We start from the raw sequence: 25484 nt of genomic DNA on the forward strand, positions 1-25484 counted from the left end.
GCAGACTCAAAACAGAACAGTCCACATCACACGGCTGGCGCGGAGCACCATCAAGCCAATCCATCCAAAGTCCCCACAGCCTTCGAGAGCGGTGACAGAATGCCCTGCTCTGGAAAATCACCGGCAATCTTACAGCCTTTATTTACCTTAATGCAAGCGAAGATTCCACTTCAAAGATTAATTCCAGCTCAGTCAAAACCACCTGGAAAAGCACCATCTTGCAAAATCTCTGGATATGAAAGAGATGGTTGTTTATCAGACAAGTGGTTCTTCTAACAAACATAAAGTATTTCAGCTGGTCTCAGCTGGAAGACTATAGATCACCACTGGGGATCATCAAATTCAATCAATTAACAAATGGTGAGTAATTTTGAAGTCCCAATAAACTGTCAAATGAATGTAAGCAAGCTGTTTCTGTTTGTTCACTGCTAGCTATGGCCGATAGGTACAGCATATAAGTACAGCATCAGTAATGAGACCATGTTCCTGGTGAGAGACTGATACATTGCGTGAAGAGATTGATAAATTGGTGACATGACATTAAGGTGCCATTCATTACCCAGTTTAAACGTACAGTATAACTATCTCCCAGCTGCAGTCCGTCAGCAGACCTCACAGTCCTAGATGGGCTCACTGCTCCGCAGTGCATGGTTCCTTGGCAGGTCTCCCCTTCTGTTTTACATCACCAGTGTTAAGAGTTATGAAACAATGCTCTCTTTTTCATATTCACTTAAGTCATATCATCCCTTTTTCGGATTTTGTTTGTGCACAAGTGTGTGTGCATGCATCATCAGTAACAATAACAGGAATTGAAAACATTGTTTTAGCCCCAGGGGAGTCTGGAAAATGAAGACTGCTATAAATATCTAGATCAAGAAATACAGGAAATTGCAGTGACCAAAGCCTTTGACAATTGAGTTATTTAGACCCTCCTGCCCCTGTGTTTCTGGATTGTCCCCTACTGTACATCACAGCTGGGTCCTCTCTCTGTCAATAGCCAGGGACAGTTGCTATGGCAGCCCCTTTTCGAGAACAGAAATGAGTAAAATAAGAACAGAAAAGTCTGTCAAGGCCTGTCACTGTCTGAAGGAGCAAGACTAAGTTTGATTTCTTATCCTAACTTAAGACTTGTAAATATCATGTTGGGAGGAGGGTTTGCATGTAGAAGTGTTGAAGTTCATTGCCGGTAAAAAATTCTGAATTTCAAAGGTCCATTGTGAATTGCAAGACAAACCTATTAAACATAGGTAAACTCAAGGCTGAAGATTTACATGTTGAAATATGCCCCTTCAAACCATGAAGTGGGGACTAAAAAATGTTTTAATGCCTTTTTTCCTGACCCACACTGAAGAAATTCCAAGTGCATGCATGTGATATTAACAACAGTACAATGCACAGAAACGAAATAAAGCAGGCAGAGACAAACAATAAAATATCGCTCAGACTTAAAGATATGCACCGTTTTATTGTCAACAATATGAATGATATTGTTCATCCTTGTGATTAAGAAGTTTCAAACAATTGACATAATATTTACAATGCTGTTTGTCTCCGCAGTGTCCATTCAAGGCCTTGTACTATCAGAGTACTTCCTGTCTTCCTGTTATCCTGTGTACAGACAGTCCCAGAGTTATGTAAAGGTTCAATTCTGGAATTCGCCATATAACTTGGATTTTTCTCTTGAGCCATATTATCCCCCACCAACCTTACATTGGTGTGTAATGCAGCCCTACTGCGCCATATTTTACTCTATGTCATAAATACTGTAAGTACTGTAACTACTTCCTGATACACTGTACACCATGGATTTTTAGATATTTATATACTTTTATATTTTAAATGGACTTGCTTAAAGTTTGACTTAACATATGGTGAGTGGTAGCTTGGGGACTGCCTGTAATCTTGTATCACTCCCCTTTCAGGCCACAATCACATCTGATGTAATGCTATAGAATCCTAAATCCTATGGAGCAATGAACCAACATTAGAACCAAACTTCTAATGAGCTGATACAGTTTTCTGGTATAGTACCCCCCTCTGGCTCTTCTTTCTATAGAAGCAATTTGGGATCCTGTTGTTTGTTGACTCAAAGCCAGTCATTTCAAATGAAAAACACAAATGGGAATCAATGGCAGCCAGTTGCTCAGTCCATGCACATTTAAGGGAAAAAAATAAATAAATTACATTACATCACCATGTACAATGTAGTTTAAAAACCTTGTGGCTAGATTAAGAGGAATTTGATGTATTCTCAAAATGCTCCTGAAAGAAAATCTGCATTTGATGAGAGCTGTCCAGGTTTTCAAGGGGTAAAATCTTTTATAAAATAGACAGAAGGAAAATGCTTTCATTATTTCACCTCCATCAGATAATAAAAGGCCTTCGGGAAGACCTCATTTCACTTCAAAGCCTACATTCAAATCCAAAAAACGAATCAAGCAAAATGGATCTTGAAAAGAAAAAAATATATAATAAAAATAAAAAAGAAATTCAAATCACACAATGGGGAGGAAAAAAAAAGAGTGGCATCCCTGAATGAGAGGTGGTGACATTGGGAGATCCTGTCCAGCAGTCTACCCTGTAATCCACACATCCATTAAGTAGCAGGGTAAATGGAGAAAAGGACTTTTTTTAAATTACCGGTTCATCACTCGAGAGAAGCTTAAAAAATTAATGAAGGCTGTGAACTGCACAATGACTCGCCTCCACCTCCAGAGAGTCCAATGAAGCGACACAAAGAAAGCTCATTAAAACACAGCGACCTGTGGTTTTTCTGTCAACAGGATATCCCCACGTTTCTAACAGGATAAGCACTCTGAATACCAAGGATTATGAAATCCTTCCCTCAGGCAGATCAAGTCAGGTGCTGAAACCAATCAAAGACAATCATGCACGCAAGCAGTGGTTTGATTTATTTCCTTGGGAAAAGCAGTGAATGAATTATTCAAGAATTTTCAGAGGGGAACCATTACACACCCAGGAAAACATTTGGTTTGGTTGGACATAGCAAGCATTCATCGATAGGAGTTCAAGTAGTCAATGTAATGTACTTGACCATCTGGTTTTATGTGTGTTCATGGTATGTCCAAACAAATATTTCCCCAGGGAGCTGAACACCAATGTGTTTTTTTAATTGAGAGATTAAAAAATCAAGTTCACACCCACATCATTTGAGATGTGTAAAACTGTAAGCAGATACTGACCATTTTCAAAGAAGGGCATCAGGGGAAATTTTACAGTTCAATGAAGTTATTGGCATTGGTCTCATGGCTCTGGATCCAACACATTCCAGCAGACAGCTTGTTGTTGGTATGCAAGCAGTGGAAAAATGAACATTAACTGCTCCTCCCTGACTGCTGCCCCTGCAATATGGCACATTGGCCTCACCATCATATGGCTCAAAAGTGGTCTCACCAGAAGGCTATCATTTGAAAAGTTGCCCTGTCAAAGATACAGCCAGCAACAATATATATATATTTTTTTTCAGGACAAGAAAAAAAAATAAAACAATGTTTGTTTTAACCAACTAAGAGTAAGATGTAATGTAATTAGGCTGCCAGTCTACTTAATTTCTAAGTCATTGAGTGTAACACGTAGCAGGAGAGCACATAGCCACAGGCATTGGAAATAAAACAAGTCCCACCTCTTTTAGGCTCTTCCTCACCCTGGTGATGTGCTAGCAGAACCAGCAAAGGGATCGGTCACTTCAGAGGTCTAACAGCACATGGAGCTGCGTTTAGTACCAAAAAAGACTGAAAAACAACACTTACATTTCAGTCTACTTGAACACATGACACAAAATCTTAGCGACACCGCATCACATTTCTTAAAGCCACTATGAATAAATAAGCTTGTTACTCCTGTGGCAGTCAGGGCCAGTTTGCCTCTCTGATACAGTAGCAGCATTCTCAGACAGATGCACAAATGTCTGCCAAAGCCAAATGATGCTCCCAGAATGCACTGCAGTTTTCTCCTGCTCTACGGTGCTCCCACAGGTGTTTTTTTTCCAGTGGACACTGGTTCTCAAGTCTTGTTTCACTTTATTCCTTGCTTTCAAGACAAAAAGAATGTCAACCGTGCAGACACATCCTTCCCTTATTCAGCATATTCAGAGCTCCAGAAGTCAGCTGAGTCAGAATTCCAGAGCTGTTTTTTTGTTTGCTGTTACTGTTGTGGGGTTTTTTTTTGTGACCATGGAGATGAGTGATACACGACAGAGGGCCCACCCTTGTCAGGTCCCATGAGTCCCACCACCTAGACATTGGCTTCCTCCGAGAACACATGTGATGCCGCTGGATTGGACAATCTATTATATATTCTGAAAAGGAAGACAGAGAACAGCTTGGTTCAGAGGTATGACTGGGTCACATCTAGCGTTGGGAGAGGGGAGGCTTCAGGAAACCCCACAATGGGTATGGCCACCACGTGTTGTCAATCACTTACATATCTGAACCAGGTGATAGACTTTCTTCTTCAGATAAAAACAACACTGTTTGTTCATACCCCTTGGTAGCTTTACCCATTGTGGTGTTCATGCAGCCCAGCTCTCTTGGCACTGCTCTCAGTGAAAGCATTATGGAACCACACCTCTGAACACTGCCGGATACAGACAAACCACAGGGTCTCACACGTAAAAGGGCATATGAGCTGTGGCATTAGTTCACACAGGCTCAAGTCAGCATTGACTAAGAGTGGTGACGATGGTGCACACAATGTGGAGTGGTTGTAAGGGGCAGGGCAAGTTATGTAACCCGGATGGCTTCAGAAATATCCAGCTGTACAACTGGATGATATGTAAACTATGAAAGTCACTCTGGGTAACAGTATCCACTTTGTAAAGGTAAATCACAACTCACCACTGCCACCTAGTGACAGAAAGAGCATGAACAATTTTATATGTAATGAGCCAGCCTGGTTCTAGCTCTGCAGTGGAAAATGGGTATAAAGCAGTGGAGAAGGGGCAGAAGATAGAGACCTTCTCTTCTTCTTTTTGTTCTAGAAGAAAACACCCCTTCCTGCTGCAACCCCCGACCCTTACCCTTTGCACGCTCCTGGTGCTACACCAGGCCATCGTACAGCGACAGGGCCTGCACAATGGAGGGGTCCGCTTTTGAACCCTCCTGGAATTCCTGCAGGGTTAGGAGCCCATCGGCGTTCTGGAAGAAAAAAAAGCACAAAGCTGAGCTGCTGGGTCAAAAAATCCTGCCAAAGAACAACACCTGGTAACAGAGAACGCTCTTTCTCAATACTCATTCCTCCACCTTGCCACATCAGAGGCAATATCTGTGCCTTTTCCTTCAAAATGTGCTGTTGGTCCCTATGAGAAATCCTCATGACGCGTGATGCCCAAATATTACTGAGCAGTGAGAATTCAGGTTTACTTGCTCACATTAAGTGGAGTACGGTGGACTGAGTCCCCCTACCTTGTCCATCATGGCAAAGATGTGGTCCACTCTCTTCTCTGGTGTATTCTCCTCCTCAGGAAGCTCTACTGTGTTCCCCTAAAAACACGCAAAGCACAGATTTCTCCAACACTGTTACACCAACATCTGCTGTGGAGGTCTGACCCTAATGCTCAAAGTCCTAGTGGATCACAGTGTGAAGTTTCAAATGCATCTACAGGAATCTTCAGTTGATTTTTTTGTGTGCGCTTCCCTGGAAGTCAGGTTGAGATGAATACAAAATCATCATTCGGTCAGTCAGTTTTTAAAACTTATTTTGCTTTGGAATCTGCAGCTGAATACTGAATTACAGAATTTAATTTAGCAAGGTATTTGCCTCTAATAATCCGTATATAGGGAACTGTAACTTCAGCTGTAATGTATTCCAGTGATACTGCTTCTATGAAACAACATGATCAAGTATCAGCAGCTAAAAACAGGTAATTGATCTGAACTGGAAGAAAAGAGAACTGAGGGTACGGCCTAAGAAGTGTTTTGTTTGATTGGCTGAGTGACGAGTGACAAGTCAGCAACAACAACAAACCCGTTTGCAGTAAATGACTGTGCACTGTGTTACATCCACTTCACCAGAGATACTGTATTCACACACATTTAAAAAAGAAACAGCCAGAGCTGAAACTGGAAGCAAGAAAGCCAAATTGCACAAAGGAGAGGAGAATGGGGTAAGCCTTAATGTCAGTCATCATCCCAGAGCACCATGGGCCACTCTTGAGAACAGATACGTTTCTCCACAACACAGTCTCTCACAATACCCTCTGTGCATCCACTGCTATGAACAGGGCTATGAGCCCTGTTTAACAGTGTTATCTAATGCTATCGGCCAGATTTAAACAGCTGTGTTCACATATCAAAGTAGTTTCTGATACCCCTACTGATAAGTGTACAGCAAATACAACAGAACACCTGAACAATCTACTGTATATAATATATTAACATAAGTAAATAGCTTGAGAATTCTCATTCAAAGGAATATTATTTTTTCCAGATAAGCAGATGATGATATATTCTTCAGCACCTAAGTGGTTAGTGTTAATTATTATTGAAATGTGTGTTGATAAAGGGCACCTTTTTCTTTTGGCTGACTAAATCAAACTATTTAAAAGACAGCTTTCTTAAAAAATTCAATTAAAAGTAAAAAAAAACAAAAACTGACCTCACACAACATTCATGAAGTGACTGTGGAGAAATCAAATTCCCCTTCTGCCCTCTAGTGCTGTCATTCAACCACAAATAAATGTTCTTGGTGTCTGGAGTGTGCATAAATTTAAGAACATTTCCACCCAACCGCAGTACTGATGAATCAGGGAACTGGAAATGTGTGTACACTCAGCCAAACTTCTTCCTATGTACGGTTGATAACCAGAGGCCTGTGCCCCATGGTGTCTCAGATGACAGCTTTTGACAATGCCATTGTCTTTACAAACTACATACATTTGAATGTATCTGAGATAATGTAAACTGCCAAAAAATGACAGGGCTCAGGTGAACCACACAGCCTGCCCCACAGACAGGTGAGAATCCGGGTTCACTCAGGGGAGGGTGTGAGCAGGTGAGAATGACGTACCACCATCTGGTAAATGGCATCCACGATGTTGAGCATCTCCTCTCGTGTTATGTAACCGTCGTTATCCAGGTCGTATAACTTGAAGGCCCCTATGACACAAAGCAAAGCAGGAGAGGACCAGTGCTTATTTGCGTCACTCCTTTCACAGCCTGAATGGACAAACATAACGCAGGTGAATATGCAGAAACCTCCTTTCTTATTTGCACTGGATTAACCTGTTTGTCAGCCAATCATCAGTAAGAGACAGCAGACCTCAGACGGCTTGCCCAGTACACATTTATGTGCATATGTGTGTTGTGCATGTGTTTGTTTATGCACTTGTGTGTGTATGTACAGTACATATGTGCATGTATGTGTGTTCATGTGTGTATATGTGCGTATTTACTAAAGATCATTACATTATAGGCATTTAGCAGACACTCTTATCCAAAGCAACTTACACAGGTTACAATTTTTACATGTTATCCATTTACACATTTGGATATTTACTGAGGCAAATCTGGGCTAGGTACCGTGCCCAAGGGTACAGTAGCACTGCTCCAGCAAGGAATTGAACCTTTCAGTTATGAACCCTGCTCCTTACCACTATGCTACAATGCTGCCCCAACCTCCCTGCACCAAATATCAACCTCCCTGCATACCTGTCAGTCATATTACTAGAAGTATCTTCCTTCTTCTGTGGTTATGAAAGCATGGATAAAGCAAAGAACTAAATCCCACTGATTAGAAAGCACCCAGGGCTTTTCTCTAAAAAAAAGCTTTCTGGAAGTTAATCTTGCCAGCATTATTCAGCATGCATACTGACAGATAATTGAAGCTTGAAATTACTTTTAAGCTTCCTGGAAAAAGCTGACAAGTATTTGAAAATGGCACCATGGGCAATTGTGGCTGGCGGACCAAATAAGAGAGCACCAGTTCAGTAACCCCCGAATAACTTGATTTTATGAATGCTTGCTACTGAATGTTCAACTAAACACTTTCCCTGGGTTGCATCTTCAAATGGGAATCCCTGACTTACATCTGAGCTTCTCGTCCAGAGTTCCACGCGAAGTGATAGACAGCGCCTGTATGAACTCTGAAAACTCGATGCGCCCATCCTGGAGAGAGGCAGAGAGACAGATAGACAGATAGACAGACGGAAAGGATTTAGTGGTCTCAAAACAACAAAACAGAAAATCCTCCACTCATCAGTGGAATGCCTGGAGGGGGGAAACTGTTTCTGCTCCATCCCTCCCAACCCCCCCCGGAGACACCCTCAGTTTATCTATACTTAAAAAAACCACTGTTTCTCTGACTTCTCTCTAGAAGCATCTGGAAAATCAGGGATAATGTGTCCTGAAGTGCAAAGCACTCCTGTGTCTACTTTGGAGTGAGTTTTTTTTTTTTTTTTTTTACATAGACAGAATCCTAAAGAATTAGCCACTACCTAAAGTGTCCACACTGCCCTGCAAGATTCAAAAATCATGAGGTTTCACAGAAGAAAAACTACAAACATACAGACACACACACACACACACACACACACACACACACACACACACACACACACACACACACACACTCATACATACAGTATATACACATAGTGTGCCCTCTGGGAAAAGTCATGACATGGATCATTTTGTCATTCACTACAGCACCTCTCCATGACCAATTCCTTGAACAGTAAAGAAATCCAATAACCTTCCTGGTGATGACACGCCTATTTTCAAAGTGACAAGTGTCCAGGAAGATATGAGTCTGCCAGGGAGCCGTGTGCCACTCACTGCAGCTTTGGGAATACTAATGGTCCATTTCTAAATCCACGCATACATAAATATACACTACCGGTCAAAAGTTTTGGAACACCCCCAATTCTGCAAAGGAAAGACCTATACTTTTAAGGGTTATAATGTTCTGCCTGTCTTCCTTTGTTAATTGCCTTTTTCTCACCATTATGACAAGCAATATACTACTTCCTGCAGTGCAATATTGTCCAAATAATGCTTCAGAGGATGTAGTAACACAGTCTGTTCTAACACTGCTTTTATACAGACAGAGGGTTTATAAGTAATCAACAAAAGTCGGAACACCTGTAGGAATTGTTTGCATCAACTTTCTAGGCTTAATTTACTTCCATTGCTGCAGAAAAGCTGTAAGTTGTTAACCCATTATTTGTTCCCTGAAAAGGGATTTTTTATAACTCTGAAATTTACATTATTTTTCAGTTTTTGGTAACCTAAATTTTTTTTAACCTCTGGCAGTTTACCGCTTCCTTTTGTGCCATTTCAGGTCATTCACTGGACTTGAACTGCTTAAATTTCAATAAATTGGAAAACTGGAGATGTTCTAAAACTTTTGACCGGAAGTGTATACAGATTCCCCCCACCGCACCCCACCGCACCCCCCCTCCCCCATAACACCATGGCCTGCATAAAAAATCCAGAGAGCTGAATGCCCCGCGGTGCTCTTACTTTGATACCTTTCTGTGAGTTCTGTGAGAAAAAAGGGCATCAATAGCTTATAAAATGAAACTGAACTGAGGGCTGCTGAAATTATACCAAAGGAGTTCAGGGGTGCCTCAGGGGTGTTTTTAAAGGGGGGGGGGGGGGGTCACAAAGTAAGTCAGGTGTTTGTGCTCATCTTGGTTTCATGAATGAAAGTTCCCACGTGTCTCCTCCTTAGACAGGGTGAACTTGACATTGTGGAGATACACCTGGTGAAAGCTGTGGTCTCTTTTCTCAGAATGAGGACAAGGACATTGAAATGAGGACTTTTTATCTCTCTCTTTCTCACACACACACACACACACACACACACACACACACACACACACACACACACACACACACACACACACACTTTAATAAATACACCAACACGCACTCATACAAAAACACATGCAGACATAGACACACACAAATACGCATGCAGACACAGGAATACACACACATACACACACAACCACTGATGGTGCTACAAGCACTGGTAGAAAGAGCGTAATTGGACATGACAGTCCATGACAAGGTATTCATGTGATTTCACACCCACAGACTCTGTGCTGTTGTGTTGCTTTAAAGTGGGCAGATGATTCATGGCCAATCAAGAGAAAATCACTTGAGTGGGAGGGCCAAGGTGCAATTCTATTCTGTGGTCTCATGACTCTTCACAAATGAATATGCTGTACTACAGGTAAAAACCCTGACAACGTCCAAAGTGGTCTTCCACTCTCATAATTTCAGAGAAAAGTGTGTCTGTCATGGTGAAAGGTGAATATGTATCATGTTTGAGGATGCACCAGCTCAACACACCTGTGAGTTGATGGGAATGGTGTGGCTTGGAGGAATTAATTACTGTACTACGGAACAGTGTTCCCAATGCATTTTGATGATGGTTACGAGAGGCGATTATTGAAATGCCCAGCAGAAGCCGTTCATCAGACACGCTGTCATGGATTGATTTGTCCCACTTTAGCCAAACCTTATCAAGCTCCTCAAACATAAAAGCAACATTAATCTCACCTGCTGGTTTTTAGGTTTCAAAAGGCCTTACGGAATGTGGGACCACCGCTTAACAAAGACAGCAATTAACAAGGACATTCTATGCCAGGCAGATACTTCCTGTGGCACACAAAGCAAATTAGACATCAAGAAATTTAGCCGAATGTGTGGTGTGAAACCTTTTGTCAAATGAAGGCAGCAGGTGAGGAGACAAAGAGAAACTCCAGAATTACAGTCTGTGACAGCATGTCATTCTCAGAAGACACTGCAGGCAAGGGCGTAGGTTTGGTCTCAACATTGGTATCGACACAACAACCGAGGGTACATCGGAATTATCTAATATGACTTCACTCCAAAGATAATGCGAACGAGTTCGCTCAAATATTGGTAGGGACATGTCCCAACCGTCCATATGCAAACCTACGCCCTTGACTGCAGGGGTTGTCTCTCAGCAGATTTCACCCACATTTATCCACATAACATATACTGTGTGTACTATGGAACTGTGGAACCAAGCTGTATGGGGAAGACACCCAGTTTCTCTCACAGAAAGACTCTCTGATTCTATAAAGTATGTAAGCATGAACCCTCTGAAAGATCCACCAGCATGCTCCAAAAGCATGTTTCTCCATCTGCTTTTCACAGACACCACACACAGCAGAGGAAAACTCTACAGCTGTATGTTCAAAAGCCAAACAGAAGGACACAGTGAGGACTAGCAAATAAAAGCATCTCGTCTTCTGGATTCGGTGAGTATGTCGGCTGCTTTATTTTCTCATTTCAGTGTATTTCACTGCAGATTTCACACTCTCAGCAAGATGATTTACTTGTAGGGAACTTGGTGTTGGAGCATGTACCACAAAAAAGCCTGAGTATAGCTAAATTATACTGCAGCATATTCCAGTTCCAGATTTTACATGATCTTCCTGGAAACTAGAGTCGGAAGACACACTTTTCTCTGATATACTATCTTGACATAAGTGGCAGAAAAATCTCCTGCTCCATTTAAGCACCTTGCTCAAGGATACAGGAGGAGTGTCTTGCATGGGATCAGCCTGCAACCTTCTGGGCCCATTTCCCCACACTAATGGACTGACGGACTGTGAACCTCCACTTTAATGAACTGGCCAGCCTATGGTTCATACCAAACCAGGACACCTTTACTTCCCAAGTGAAAAACAGAGCATGATTAATTACATGGCCTTGGCAAGGCTGTCCTTACAGCAACTTAACCAGCTGCCTGGGATCAGCTGTAAGTCCAAGATACAATGTTGCATCATAGCTAGTGCTGTGACTGATCTGATATCAGTCAGTTTAGCCACCCACTCATCCCAGCATCTTAGCACTGCTGTTGGCAACCCCCCATCCCCGCCAGTCATCACCTTGTTCTCGTCAAAGACATTGAAGACGAAGTTGGCAAACTTTGTGGGGTCTCCGAAGGGGAAGAACTGCTTGTAGATCTTCTGGAAGCCATCAGCATCCAGTTGACCACTGGGACAGTCTTTTATGAAACCTTTATACCTGAGGAGATAAAAGATGAATGAGGGGGAGATAGAGCAAGTAAGAGATGGAGGAGAGAGGGAGAGGAAGAGGGAGCAGAGAGAGGAAGAGAGAGGGGGGTTAGAGAGGAAGGGAGAGGGGATGGTCACAGAAATAAAAGGGTGAAAGGAGTGAGAGTTTTATAAGAGGAAAGTGGGAAAGGAAAAAGTGAAGAAAAATAAAGAGAAAGCAATGGAATTCATCAACAAAGGAGCAGCTGATAAATCAAAGGTGGCTGCATCTCACTCACAATCAAGAAAACCTTCCAAAAGATCTTTACATCAAAACCTCTAAGCACCTTTTCAATTTAGACAGAGTATAACAGGGCAGCCACAGAGAGGTTTTGGAAAATGCAGTTAGGTTAAACCACACATACCAACAGCAAACAATGAGCAAATCAATGATGGGCACATCTAACCTGAAGACACAATAACGAAGAATGATCCAAATGTGAATGCAGATGTATCCTGCAAATGTCATGTCATGTGCAGACATGTAGTGGCAAATGCCACTTGATTTTCCAGTCATTCATCTCTGGTTCCATATTTTTGAGTGGTTGGGAAGCAAGGCTTTTTAACAGTCATAAACACAAAACACAGCTCCATATGAGCCTTATTACAATCACTTCTTATGTCAGACACCAACAAGCATTTTAATCTTTTGAAAGGGACTGTTTACTTTCGTCTTTTCTCCAGCGGCTCTCTCCATCGATGGTAATTAGCTAATCTCACAAAGAGAACCCCAAGAGGAGAAAGCGATCGCACAAAGGCACAAAGAAAGGGGGAAAGGGAGAGAGGATAGGGATAGTCATGAGATGGAGGGACAAAGAGAGAGAGAACAGATGCACAAAGAGTGAGATAACTGAAGTGAACTGAACTGAAAAGAAAGGGAGGAGAGAAGATTGAAAAAGAAGGGTGCAGATGTAAGAGAGGGAGAGAGTGAAGAAAGGCAGAGAGACAGATGAGAATGAGAGGGGAGGAGTGTCACAGAAAGAGGGAGAGATATAGAGGAGGAAGGAGCTGAGGGAGAGATCGAAGAAAAGGATGTAGCCATAAAAACAGGTGAGAGAAAGCTGAAGGATGAAGAGTGGTGAAAAAGAGGGATAGAGAAAGAAAAGGAGGGGGTAACAGGAGAAAGAGAAGAATGTGCCCATAAAGAGAAAAGAGGCAAAGAGAAAGATAACAGAACAGTATAGAGAGGAGAGGAAATAACCTCACAATCAATTCCAAAGGTAAGAATCCTATTAGGAAAGGACTAAAATGGGCCAAAATCCGCTGAGGCGGGCTCAGCAGACCAAGATATTCATTAATTCCACGAATCCTCTCTCTCATCCTCAACTCTTCATCTTCATTTCAGATGAAATAAAAGAAACAACTCTTCCTCTGTTACTATCCAGTTGAAAGAAAAGCTCACAAAGAGAAAGGAGAAGGAAAGAAAGATTAGGCTTCAGAGGAAAATAACATTATATACAAGTCACTGGCATAACCATAGAAATGCATGGGCTTTAGTCTCAGCTATCAATGAGTCATTAAGTTTACGAATACAAAGAGAGGTTTTGACTGCAGCAGGTAACTGTGTAAAAAAAATCCTACCCAGAGCTGGCCTATTTCAAGCGCAATAAAGGTGCTGCAACTCTGCTTTATTTCTAGTTGCTGTCAGTGTGGAAGCACACAGGGAGAACTCCCTCATGTGATTCACATGGGCCTCAAACTCATCTATCTGGGCCAGCCAAACTCAGTTCACTGTCAAAACAATATTGCCTTTATCTGATTAAAGAGTGAATTATTCCCTTTTCCTTCATATGATATCTGCAACCAGCATGATTATTTTCTGTGTGAAAGAATTTTAAAAAAAAAAATACAGCAAAATGAATCATGGGGCGGAATCTGGACTTTGACTGGAAGTAGAGGGTGGTGTTCATTGTAACAGGGGATAATAATTGATGGGGAGGTTTGATCCATGAAGGCATTGCATTGATTCACGCACTGCCACTGCTGCTTTTAAAGTGAGCCAAGATGTAAATGGAGCTTGAAGCCAGCTCACATGCTTTTTCCACTGCAGTGGTGGGGTCACACATTACGATGTGAAATGTCATAAACCAAAGCCGTGATCCAAATGCAGAAAACACATCCCGTTCATTGCACGGTAACCCACCCTCCAGGCCCCTGCAAGAGCATGGAAGGTCTAGAATTTTAAAGAGCTTGCGTTCAATGACCAATAGGCCATTAACCCAATAGGCCATTAACCCCCTCCCTGAGCATTAGCAGTCCACCCTCAGACACCATGCAGGTAACAGGATATATAATTTTAAGAGACGAGGTCCCTGAGGGTCATTACAGGGATTGTCAGACCAGTCGGACATGAGTATTCTGCCATTAGGACACAATCTATATAAAGTATAACTTCATATATCCTTCATAGTCCTTCATGAAGCAACTTGCAAATTCCTTTACAAAGAATGAATAATAACTTCGTTTAACTTCATATGGGCTTCACATATGATGCAGAATACTGTTATGTAACTTCAAAGAACCTACATGAAGTATGCATAACATTTTCATGTAGCTTCACAAGGCCTTCACAAAACATATATAAAACCTTCAAAAGTGTAGCATTATTACTTTATAAAGAAATTTTATGCAAATATATTTTATGAGGGCTGACACAGAAGTCACCAATGTTTTCATGTTTCTTTTAAAATCATTCGCATAAATCACATGTTGATCATGAAACTATTCTCAACTCCTGTCTGCTATAACCAGCCAAGCTCTGCAGCAGAGATGGACAATTTACTTAAGCCAAGAATGAGATAAAGCTTAGTGTCGTGACCATGAGGGCGTGATTTTCAGGATAAGATCAGAGAGAGGAGTGGGAGTGAAGGAGAGCGTGGGGTTCTGAATGCACGGTCTCTGACAGGCGCATATGTAGGTGGTCCGCATGCTAATCCGGTTAACCTGGAATCTTGTCAACTCAGCAGAGTGCTGTGAAGGAGCACAGAGATGTGCTGGGCACGCTCCCCACAATATACACACAATCACACACAACACAAACACACAAAATACACAAAAAACCTACACAAACACATTCACAAAAAATTCACAAGCTAAACACATTTACCCATACCACACACACTCCACAAACACAATCATTATTGATGAGTCACACAATCATCAATAATCACACATGCACACACACACATACACAAAATCACCCCCCCCCCATTCACTTACACACACAGATACAACCATCCACATACACACAGACACACACCCCATCACCCACCACATTCACACACACAATTACCCACCCACACATAGACAAACACGCAGATAAACAGTTGCACACATGCACTGCAAAAAATCCAAATCTCACCAAGCATATTTGTCTCTTTTCAAGTCAAAATCTCTCTTTACACTTAATATAAGACACAGTCACCAAACAAGCAAAATTTCCTTGAGCTACAAGGACTTGTTTTTAGACGGTGCATCTTGAATATCTTGTTTGGTGAAACTGTCTTGAAAACATCTTACTTTGAGTGGTATATCAAATTAAGCAAGCCTTTTTGACAAGTCAGAAAGTTTTTAAACTGCATGACATAAAAACACTTCCTAATACCAGTTAAAAAATGGATCAAAATTAGTTTTTTCCCACCTAATTTTAAGATCCCTTTCAAGAAATCTTAACAAGTGTATTTCCACTAGTTCCAATGGCAGATTTTTTCACTTATTACTAGCAAAAAAACACCTTGTATTAATTATTTTATTTCTTATTTTTGAAGGGCTATTTTTTGCAGTGTGCCCAGGCACTCAGACATCATCACCTAGCCACCTACCATTCAACTAACAAACCCACAAATAAACTGAGGTGCAGCAATGCACCATCTCTCACACACACAGAAGCAAGAATCCATTCCTCACACTAACACACACATGCTGAGAGATCGGCACCAGGTGACTGCAGACGCTCCTGTGTGGCTGCATGCAGGACATGGAGAGGGGAGATGCACTCAGACCCGGCGTCCCAGGTCCTTCAGCCCTACCTCCACGTGACCCTCCTCCTCTTCTTCCTCCAGCCTGTGCCAAGAGCCAGACAAACTAAGTCCTTATGAAGTGTATCACTCCTATGGGAGCGTTGTCCAATCAAGCAATTTCCCAGAATCTGCCTTCTTCAGAGAGCAGCTCTTAGCGCTCTTTAAAATCTCGCTGCATAACTGGCACACCGTTCCACTCAGTAACCTTCCTTCTGTTAGTGAGAGCCTGGAGTGAGAGCAACGGAAGAGGGTATGGTTTTCTTCTTCTTTCAGCGGAGAGCATACGGTACTCCATGGCTTCCAGGGAAGATCCTACAGTACTCTATAGCTACTGGGAGGGAGTGTATGGTACTCTATAGCCATCAGGAAGAGCCTATGGTACTCAATTACTGTTGTGGGAGAGCCTACAGTATTCAAAAGCTGTTGAGGGAGAACCTATGGTACTCTCACGCCACTGGAGGAAGAATGTTTGACACTATAGCTTATGGGGAGAGTTGATGCTACTCCCTAGCTACCGGGTTAGAGCCTAGAGTATTCTTTAGATACTGGGGGAGAGCCTACAGGAGTCTATGGTTGCTGGGGGGAGAATATATAGGAATCCATAGCTACCAGGGGAGAGCATACAGCACTCTGTAGCTGAGGAGGATGCCTCAAGCTCCCTGAGGGTGGTGTGGGGATGGAGGCCTTATAACAGTGTGTGGCTCTTAACACACCTGAGTTCCCACTCAACACTTAATTTCTGGTGTTACTCCCTTAACCCCCAGGTGTCACTTTGAAGGAAACCTCCATTTGCTCCACTCACACCTCATGCCCAGCTCCACACAAGCTGGTCCGCCTCAGAGAGCTCAAACTTCAGTCAACACAGCCAGTTTAAAGCATGCAACTGTAACAGCAATCTGTCTTGCAGACAGCTGGCCCTTACCATCCCAATGAGAAACATCTCCACTGTTATCCAGGAGTATCTCAAAAGGCTGTAGAATTACATCCAGGTACTTTCAAGCATACTACACAGAACTGTGTCCCACGAATTTGAGTTTAAATTGGAAGTGACCTTAACCCTGGTAACAAAAAACCAGTGTGAGATCTCCATTATTCTCCCTTCATCTCATGCAGCCAGCATTACATGATTAAAACAACACGTTGCAAGGCGTGTGCATGTGTGCATCTATGTCTGTGTATCTGTGTGCATGAGTGTTATCTCTGTGTATGTACTTTGAGATAAAGCAGTACTTTGAGTTGGGAGCGTTAAGGAAACCTGAGGCTCTCACAGATAAGAAGGCAGCGGGCTGGAAGTAACACACTCCAGACCCTCCAAACGCAGGCACCACAACTTCCCTCTATCCACAGGAGGGACAGAGAGGGAAAGAACGAGTGAGGGAATGAGAGAGGGGACAAAGGACAGCGAGAATGAAAGAGAGAGGACAAGAGATAAAAAGAAAAGTAGAGAGTGTTAAGAGCAGAACAGAAGAAAGAGGAAGAGAATGAATGTCGGAGGAAGAGACAGTGGGAGAACAGGGAGGAAACCATTACTCACCACTGTTGCACCTCTTTCTCTGTGACTGTGGAGAGAAAAGATGAGAGCAGGATGTTAGCTGGATATAGTTCTGACAGTACATGAAGGTTAAGAACATCCCTGGGCTTTGGACACAGCTAAAGCGAAACAGGTGTTTTATGGTTATGCAGACTCACAATCATAGACTATAACCATTCTTTTTGATCCCAATAGGTTTTATAGAGTGATAAAAGCGTACAGTTACCAATAAAATCCTCTGTGGGTGTGGTTCTGTGTGACAGTGAAGTATTTGTCTCTTTCTCTTAAACAGATCCGCAACTAACACCACCGTCTAACGGCAGGTAACATGAAACAGTGGTTTGACAGGCGATGACAGCTGTGGTTACCTACCCATCTACCTCAGACCCTTCCCCCACACCCCCACCACAACAATCCCAGTATCCAACTAACCAATGACAGACGAGAGGTGATAATGGGTAGGGTGACGACATCATGCTGCAAAGCAAAGTGTTCCCACTTGTTATTTTGGTTGATGTGGAGTGGAGTCCTTGTGATAATGGCAATTTAATTATGACATTTTAGCCTCTTTTCATGTATTATCTACCATTACAGCACATTACAGCACAGCCCCCCCCCCCCCCCCACAAACCACTATTAAGCATCTACCTCTGATGTCAAATTCCATGTCTCTTTTCTGCTAATGTTAAAAAGAAAAAAAGGTTTAATGGTATTTAGGTCTCAGATGTTCATAAACCTTGTGAGAAAGAACTATAATCGGTACAGTACATCCCTACCCCTTTGCCCCAACAGCCCCCTCGCACCGTCTCGTACCACCCCCGTCCCGCCCCGGGGTCGCAGGGTTGGTGGGGGAGCTTCTGTACACACAGAGGCACTACATGGCTGCCACACCCCTGCATAGCTGAGAAGTGCAATGTGCTTTCATCCCGGCAGATGCTGTGTTAGGTGGTATTTGCGTGCTGAGCAGAGAGGATTATGGTACCACTTATACCAACAGGAGATAAAAAAAAGTGTTTATCCCTTCCCGAGACCACACTACCACAGCGCCCCCCACTCCCCCATGCCCTTCTGGATCACCTGCAGCAGATGGGCAGATGTGGAGTCTGTGACAGTGCACCGAGTGGAGGGAGAGAACGGAGAGTTGCGTAAGTGTAATCTCAGCGGCTTCACTTAAAGACACAGAACTGCCTCTCAGTCTCTCTGACCCTGTCCAGCTATAAATAGATCACCACTGTGTTCTTGTTCCAAATAACCAAGCCACCACAGACGATCCCATAAAAATTCCAGGCTGTAAAATTTACAGTGCTCTGTCACCAAGCTCCAAAGGGGTTACACTTGTGTTACGCTTCTGCTGTGATGGCATGTTACATCACTGGACACAGAAAAAAGAAATACGAACATCAGAGTGTTCTCTAAATACAATGTGCCTTGATCATGGGTTTGAAATTAATTTTATATGTGTTGCCCTTGCATGCTGCTTGCTGTTAGGGTTTGAGTGTCAGGAAATCATTAAATAGTAACTATCTAGTTAATATTTCTCTATTTTTAGTAGGACCGAATCTTAGAGAAATGGTTAAGGAGTTGAAGTCCCGATGAGAGTGCATGTGTTGCCACAGCTGGATCAGCTCTCAAGGAAGAAAATGGAATTTAAAACCCACAGGCTAGCTTTATCTTCATTTGGGTCTTCTCTCTCCTCACATAAACCTGCAACATTATTGATGTGAGCACAGCTTCTGTGGCAACGGCAGACCTGGCTGCCACCTTAACATGTGTCACGCACACTCTCCTCTTTGGTGACAATCTGAATATCTACTTGGCAGGCAAGTTATTGATTGATTATACTAGGTGGCATAACCTCCCACTGAAACTGTCTTAAACAACTAGGGGATGAGGCACAACTCAGAGCAGCAGATCATGTGACCTGCAACGGGCAGAACTGCCTGTCCCAGCAAGGGATGACTACTTGGACTATTTAAATATTCAAATATTCTATGACTCCCAAGACAGAATACAAATCAAACAGTCAGATATTTACAGCCCAATTCTGCCCTGGATTAAACCCGGGATCTTTCTCTGTAAATAATTGCACAAACAAAATATCAGATGTCACTCCTGCTTTTCATGAATATTGTTGAGAAAGAATAAAACTGTATTTTTAAATTCATTTCTCATAACAGGAATTCAGCTCCTATTCCAAGTAGTCGATTAGTGATCACATACCCGTATATGCGAATAGTCTAATCATGTTTGGTCTCATCCTTGCTTGTTATCCCCACTAATGATAACAGAGACGTTCATCTCGTCTTCAGTAACGGGACTCCCCTCTCTTTTCACTTGTCTCATTTATAGTCTATTATCACGACCGAGCTCACCAGAGTGCACTGTGGCCAAGAGAAAGAAGCAGTTACAGAGGGAGGGAAGGAAAAAAAAGAGAGGGAAGGAGTGAGAGAAATGAAGAGGAGAGAGAGAGAGGATTATCTCTTCACTGTCAGAGATACAAAGCAGAGACAAATCCTGACCAAAAGCAAGACTCGATGATCACAGCCTGGCCATTGAAACTGGATGTCGTGAGAAGGCCCGGCACCCCAAAGAGAACAGGTCACGTGACCACTCTGAGGGCCAGACAGAGATGAAATTTCTCCTGTGCTGCAGGAAATACAGCAGGCTTTCTTTGGAAGAAAAAGTAGAGACAATCTGACACACTTTCAGACACTGAAAAATGACTCAATTTACAGGGCGAAGGACACACAGTCCCCAAAAGCTGCTGCATCTTTATATGTACTGGGTCACTTTATAATAAGGACCACCTTATATTTAACCAATAATGTATGCCTTTGCACAGGCCAGCATGCATATTTCATAGTTTTGCATTCTATTTATACAGATTAATATTTACTGACTACAATCCATATCAAGTAATTCGCTGAAGTTTTCCATCTGAGAACTAAATCAGGAACCTTCTAGTGCAAGTCCCTTACATAATACAGCAGTGTGGTACAAGTTCCATGCTGTCACTTTCACAAGACATCCATCAATTAGGCTAAAGAAACCACTGAGGAGGGAGTACTGCACTGGCCACAAACAGCAGCCGCTTGAGCAAACCATTTACAACAAACAGCTCTGCACATACCTTACCGATTGACTTCCAATAGATTTGCTCTGCTCTGCCCGGGACAGTGGAGGGTGGCTCAGCCAGGCTTTCTTTGTCTCACAGCCCTCAAGCACCCTGCAATTCATCAGGTACCTGCAGGTTGCTTGGGTGATTTCAGTATAGAAGTGCCTATCCTCTAATTGGTGCCCACTTCACTTTGGTGCGCTATTAGCTGCTTGCAAGTATACCAGAGTATACTATATGGTATTTACCACACTTCAGCACTCCTGTATGAGTGCAGATTTTGTCTCAGTGGAAAAAAACATACCAGATTCACTTATCGGATCCCCAAAGCTAACTGACCATGGCAGCCTTTTCTGCATGACCGAAATGAGAGCAAAGAAAAACCAGGACCACTATGAGAGACCCAGGGCCAGCTATTTGTCATGCTTTGTACCCTTTGCTTTTTAGCACACAGCTGCAAAACGATATGTGATGATCCATTACAGCCAAAGAACTGGGCTTCGTTCTGCACGGATGATTTTGCACTGTCAAAAGAGGCATGCTGCCTGTCGGCACTTCCAGCGACACAGCACCGCGAAGAGCTGAAATCTCTCCCGCTCACAAAATCAGGAGAAAACTGATCTGCTTTAGGCTTCTTTCAGGAATGCATAGTGCACTGTTATTGTTCTACCTAAACATTTGTTATACCCCAACACATGGTTCAAGGGTCAAGGTAAGGAGGTAAGGAGAGACAGAGGAGAGGAGGGAAAGACGGAGATTAGAGAGGAGAGGCGCTGAAACAGAGGGTGCAGGAGCAGAGAATATAGGTACTCAAGGAGGCAGAGAGGAGTGAATGAGAGGAGGAACAGATGACAGGGGAAAATGAGTTATGGTAGGTGCCACAAGATACAAGCGGAAAGGGATACAGAGAAACAAGGGGAGGAAAACAGTAATAAGTGTAGATGGAGTGAAATCCTCCCTACTGCCAAGTTCCCCCAGAGCTGCCTTCACTTCAGCGTTCACAGATGTCCACCAGCACCCTGGCCAGCTCCTTCAAAAAGCCCTGCTTTTACAATCCCTCCAGTGCAGTTTACATCAAGCTCTGAAGCAACAACCACGCAATGTCAATGAAGCTGGTTAAATGGAGGTGTTTTACAGGACATGTGCACTAGCGTGTAAAGCATCACAAACATCTGTTCTCTCTGCCCGTCACAGGCCTGAATAAAGTCCCCTGTACTTACTTCACTACCCCTGCCTCCTGCGTATTTGGTTAGACACACCCATAGCAATCTGCATACACAGAAACAGAAGCAAGAGAATTTATTTTTATCTTGTATGTTTCATAATAAGGGTAATTAATCAGTCAGACTCTGTTCTATCTGTTCGAGTAAAACTGCCCTTGGAATCCTTGTGGTGGCTAAGGATTAAATGAGGTGGTAGCTATAACAGAAGGCAGACACTTCAGACACAACAAAATATCAGACAAGTTTGCAATGGTCAGATCAATCAAACCTGCATGAGACAACCTCTCCGTTTCACAGCAGCACAGCTCAGATAACCCAAAGAAACTGAGCCCCTCACATGCGCATGAATGCCATTTTTGATTTTCTGTCACAAATGTATTAAAAATCTGCAGTTAATATGTCATAAAGGGAGACAAAACAAACGACGCATAGTTCTGCCAGCTATACTTGTCCTGTACAACTCTCAATATTTCAGTGTAATAAGACATGTTATATCAAATATATATCAAATTGACATATTTTTATACATTCATTTTTATATCACAAAATACGGCAATATTAAAATATGGCTGGGCTCTCAGCAGATAAGACGGTGGACAGCAGCTTTGGTCAGCGTGCTGTGAGAGACACCACAGCAGCCCTCTGCTCTCTGGCGTGAAGGGTGACCTGAGGATAAAGCCAGCTTTTTAGCACTGGCACGTCACTGGCGTGTTTGATGCTGTTTGATGTGTGAGAGGGAGACAGCAAGAGAAAGAAGAGACGGAAAGAAAGACAAAGACTAAGAGAGAGACTGTTTTGGAAAGGCCTGGCAAATGAAAGGGGCAACTATGCCAGTCTGACCCTAATTATACCTCTGTCCATCCCTCTCCTCCCTGCAAGAGCATCAATTAGGGGATAAAGGCAGGGTGAGGGAGGGGTGGGAGCTGAGAACAAGCTCACGCCCATGCAGCTAAAATTAAAAATGTAGAAAGCTCACCAAGATACCACTTTCTATTGGCAGCCTCTTCTGCTGTGCCAAATAGAAATCAGGATGGTATCTATCGTGGAGGACTCGTTAGCAGCATTCTGATAGTACGCGCACTCCTGACACGGAATCTTGCACTGTCATGGGCGAACTGCATGACAACCGTATCCTTACCGTGGTCTCTCCAAGCACCGCTCTGCCCGCTGATCTCAAAGCCGACAGACAGTTGGGTAATTAGAATGCGCTCTTCAAGCCCGCAGCGTCAGAGCAGGAAATTAGCCCCCTTGACATGGTGACACACAGGCTCCCTCATTGCACAGCTCATCTCTCTCTCTCTCTCTCTCTCTCTCTCGCTCGCTCTCGCTCTCTCTCTCCTCTCATTTCCCACCCTCTGTGCCTCTGATCTGAGGACCCTCTTCAGCGTTCTTACGCAAACACACTTAACTAGCCACCCAGGGCGGGAAAAACGCACCGTAACTTCTGCAACAATCCGCAGGGGTGCCCGGCACAGCGACATCATGTCAATCTTCTCCTTCTCCTGATTACTGCTAACTAGGGATGGCGATGTGGCTCAAGCTACATCAAGCACTAGTGCCTCCGGCAAGGGAGGATGGGGGGAAAGGGGATTTGATTTTTACACCACAAAAAAGTGAGAAACTTACTGAGCTTTTCATCTTCCTGTCATCCAAGGTCTTTACTCATTATATTAAATATAATTTCATTAACTTCAATGAAGCAACTCAGGTTGCAATTACAAAGGCAAATTCTAAGTGAACAACACTGCTGTCATCAGTTTTCTTTAAATACATTAAATAAATAAAATTATTATGTTTATACATAAGACAAAGCCGAAGCAAATAATCTGCCATTGCAAATAATTACTGCCTTGCAAATAACATAAAAACACTTCCAGTCCAAACAGGCTTCAGGGCTAGGATTGTGCCAGGCACTCTGTGAGCCATTTCCTGTCTTTAGAGCATAATGCCTGCAGGAAACTTTAACCTAAAACATAATCACAAATTACAAGGCAACAAACCAGACCATCTTTCTGCCGCAGAGAAACGGCCTTCTGCAAACAATCAGTACATTCCAACTGGTGGGCAGATCCAAATCTAATTCAGCCGGGAGCTTCTTTGGGGAAATGTAAGCATTAGGCCTGCAATGACTTCACTGGGTGCTTATCTGTCCTCCACAGAAATGACCTTAAAGTGTAAATGGTTTGTTCAAGCAGCTTACACAGGGCAGGTTCAATAGCAACCTGGACCCCTCCTGAACCATAAAACAGTGATAAATGTATGTATATATACATATGTATATCTATCAGACAATGAGAGAGACTTTCTTTCATTGTCTGATATTCTTTGTCATTCTTTTGCTTGGCAGATACCCCTGCTCAGGGAAGCTTACAGGGATTACATTTTTTGACCAGGTTAGACTAAGCACATTGCACTCAAGTGAAAAAACCCTGCCCTGACCTGAATCAGAAGCAACATTCTGATTACGAGCCCACGTCTCCAACCACTGTCTTTATCAGCCTGCTGTTATTATGCTTCGCGGTCCGGTGTGAGAGAGAGAGGGAGGGATTTTTGCTCGTAATGAAGCAGATGTAGATTTTGTATGTGTATGCAATCACATGCAAACATTCATTTGGTGTTTGGTGACCGTTCCTTGTTGAATAGTCCTGTCAGCTCTTTAATAAAGACTTTTGTGCTCTGAAAATGCCTTGAAGATACTTGTTTGTTCTGGTCATCCCAGAGGAACAGAGGAAAATTTGATTTAATGTGGTATCCCTACGGAGAGAGCAAAAGAACAAGAGAGAGAGGGAAAAAGAGTAAAGTGAAAGAGACAGAGTAAAGAAAGACAGAGAGAGACAAAGGCACACTACTCACAGTAAGTCTTGCGGGTCAGTTCCTCCACCACCTCCGGCTTCAGCTTGCTGTTTGACTTCCCCATGGTTGGTCAGTGCGCTTCTTCTCCTTTGGGCAGCAGGAGCAATTAACAGGCCCTTGTGTGTGACCACGGACCAACAGGTCCAGGCTAGCAGGTTAATTCTTCAAAAAAGTAGCCAAAAAAGTAAAACTCCTGGCAAAAAAAAAGAATTCAACATTCGACCCTGCAGACTAACCCAGCTCTGACACCCTGGAGAGACTGTTCAGGTGGGGCGGAAAAATCCGTCCTCCCAGGTCCCCTCCAGCTCTCCTCAGACCTCTGCTCCTGCTGAGGGGGCTTTGATCAGCGCTCCGTTCCTGGGGGTCCAGTCCTGTCCTGGCAGCTCATTCCAAACCCAGTGGGTGACCCACCCTAGATAACTCGCCTGCTAGGAGCCGCCAGCTCCCCTCCTCCTCATTCAGGCGCTTCAGCGTGTTGATACCGTTGCCGTTGCCCTTGGCGACGAGTCACTCACTCACAGCTTGCTCCTGCTCACACTCTCTCTCTCCCTCTCTCTCTTCTTCTCGCTCTCTGACTCTCTGTAATTCTCTGAGATTTCCTGCACAGTAGTACAGATAAGGCGGGCTTTTGAGCTCAAACCCTTGACCAGATAGGCCACTCTCACCAGTATCTTCTTAAAAGTCAGTT

The 25484-nt window shown here is 43.2% G+C and overlaps 1 protein-coding gene across 1 annotated transcript; it reads right to left on the reverse strand.

Annotated features, from left to right (window-relative positions):
* Window positions 1–3557: 3557 nt before the first annotated feature.
* LOC118777817 (neuronal calcium sensor 1-like) lies at window positions 3558–25076 on the reverse strand. The gene is made up of 8 exons (XM_036528991.1): window positions 24797–25076; window positions 17609–17633; window positions 11888–12026; window positions 8045–8123; window positions 7027–7115; window positions 5424–5501; window positions 5039–5156; window positions 3558–4318 (listed from the first exon to the last, which is right to left on the reverse strand). The coding sequence occupies exons 1-7, from the start codon at window positions 24858–24860 to the stop codon at window positions 5058–5060; spliced, it is 573 nt and encodes a 190-aa protein (XP_036384884.1). The 5' UTR covers window positions 24861–25076; the 3' UTR covers window positions 3558–4318; window positions 5039–5057.
* Between the last annotated feature and the right edge of the window lie 408 nt (window positions 25077–25484).

Source organism: Megalops cyprinoides, chromosome 5 (assembly GCF_013368585.1).
Source record: "Megalops cyprinoides isolate fMegCyp1 chromosome 5, fMegCyp1.pri, whole genome shotgun sequence".
Classification (NCBI taxonomy): domain Eukaryota; kingdom Metazoa; phylum Chordata; class Actinopteri; order Elopiformes; family Megalopidae; genus Megalops; species Megalops cyprinoides.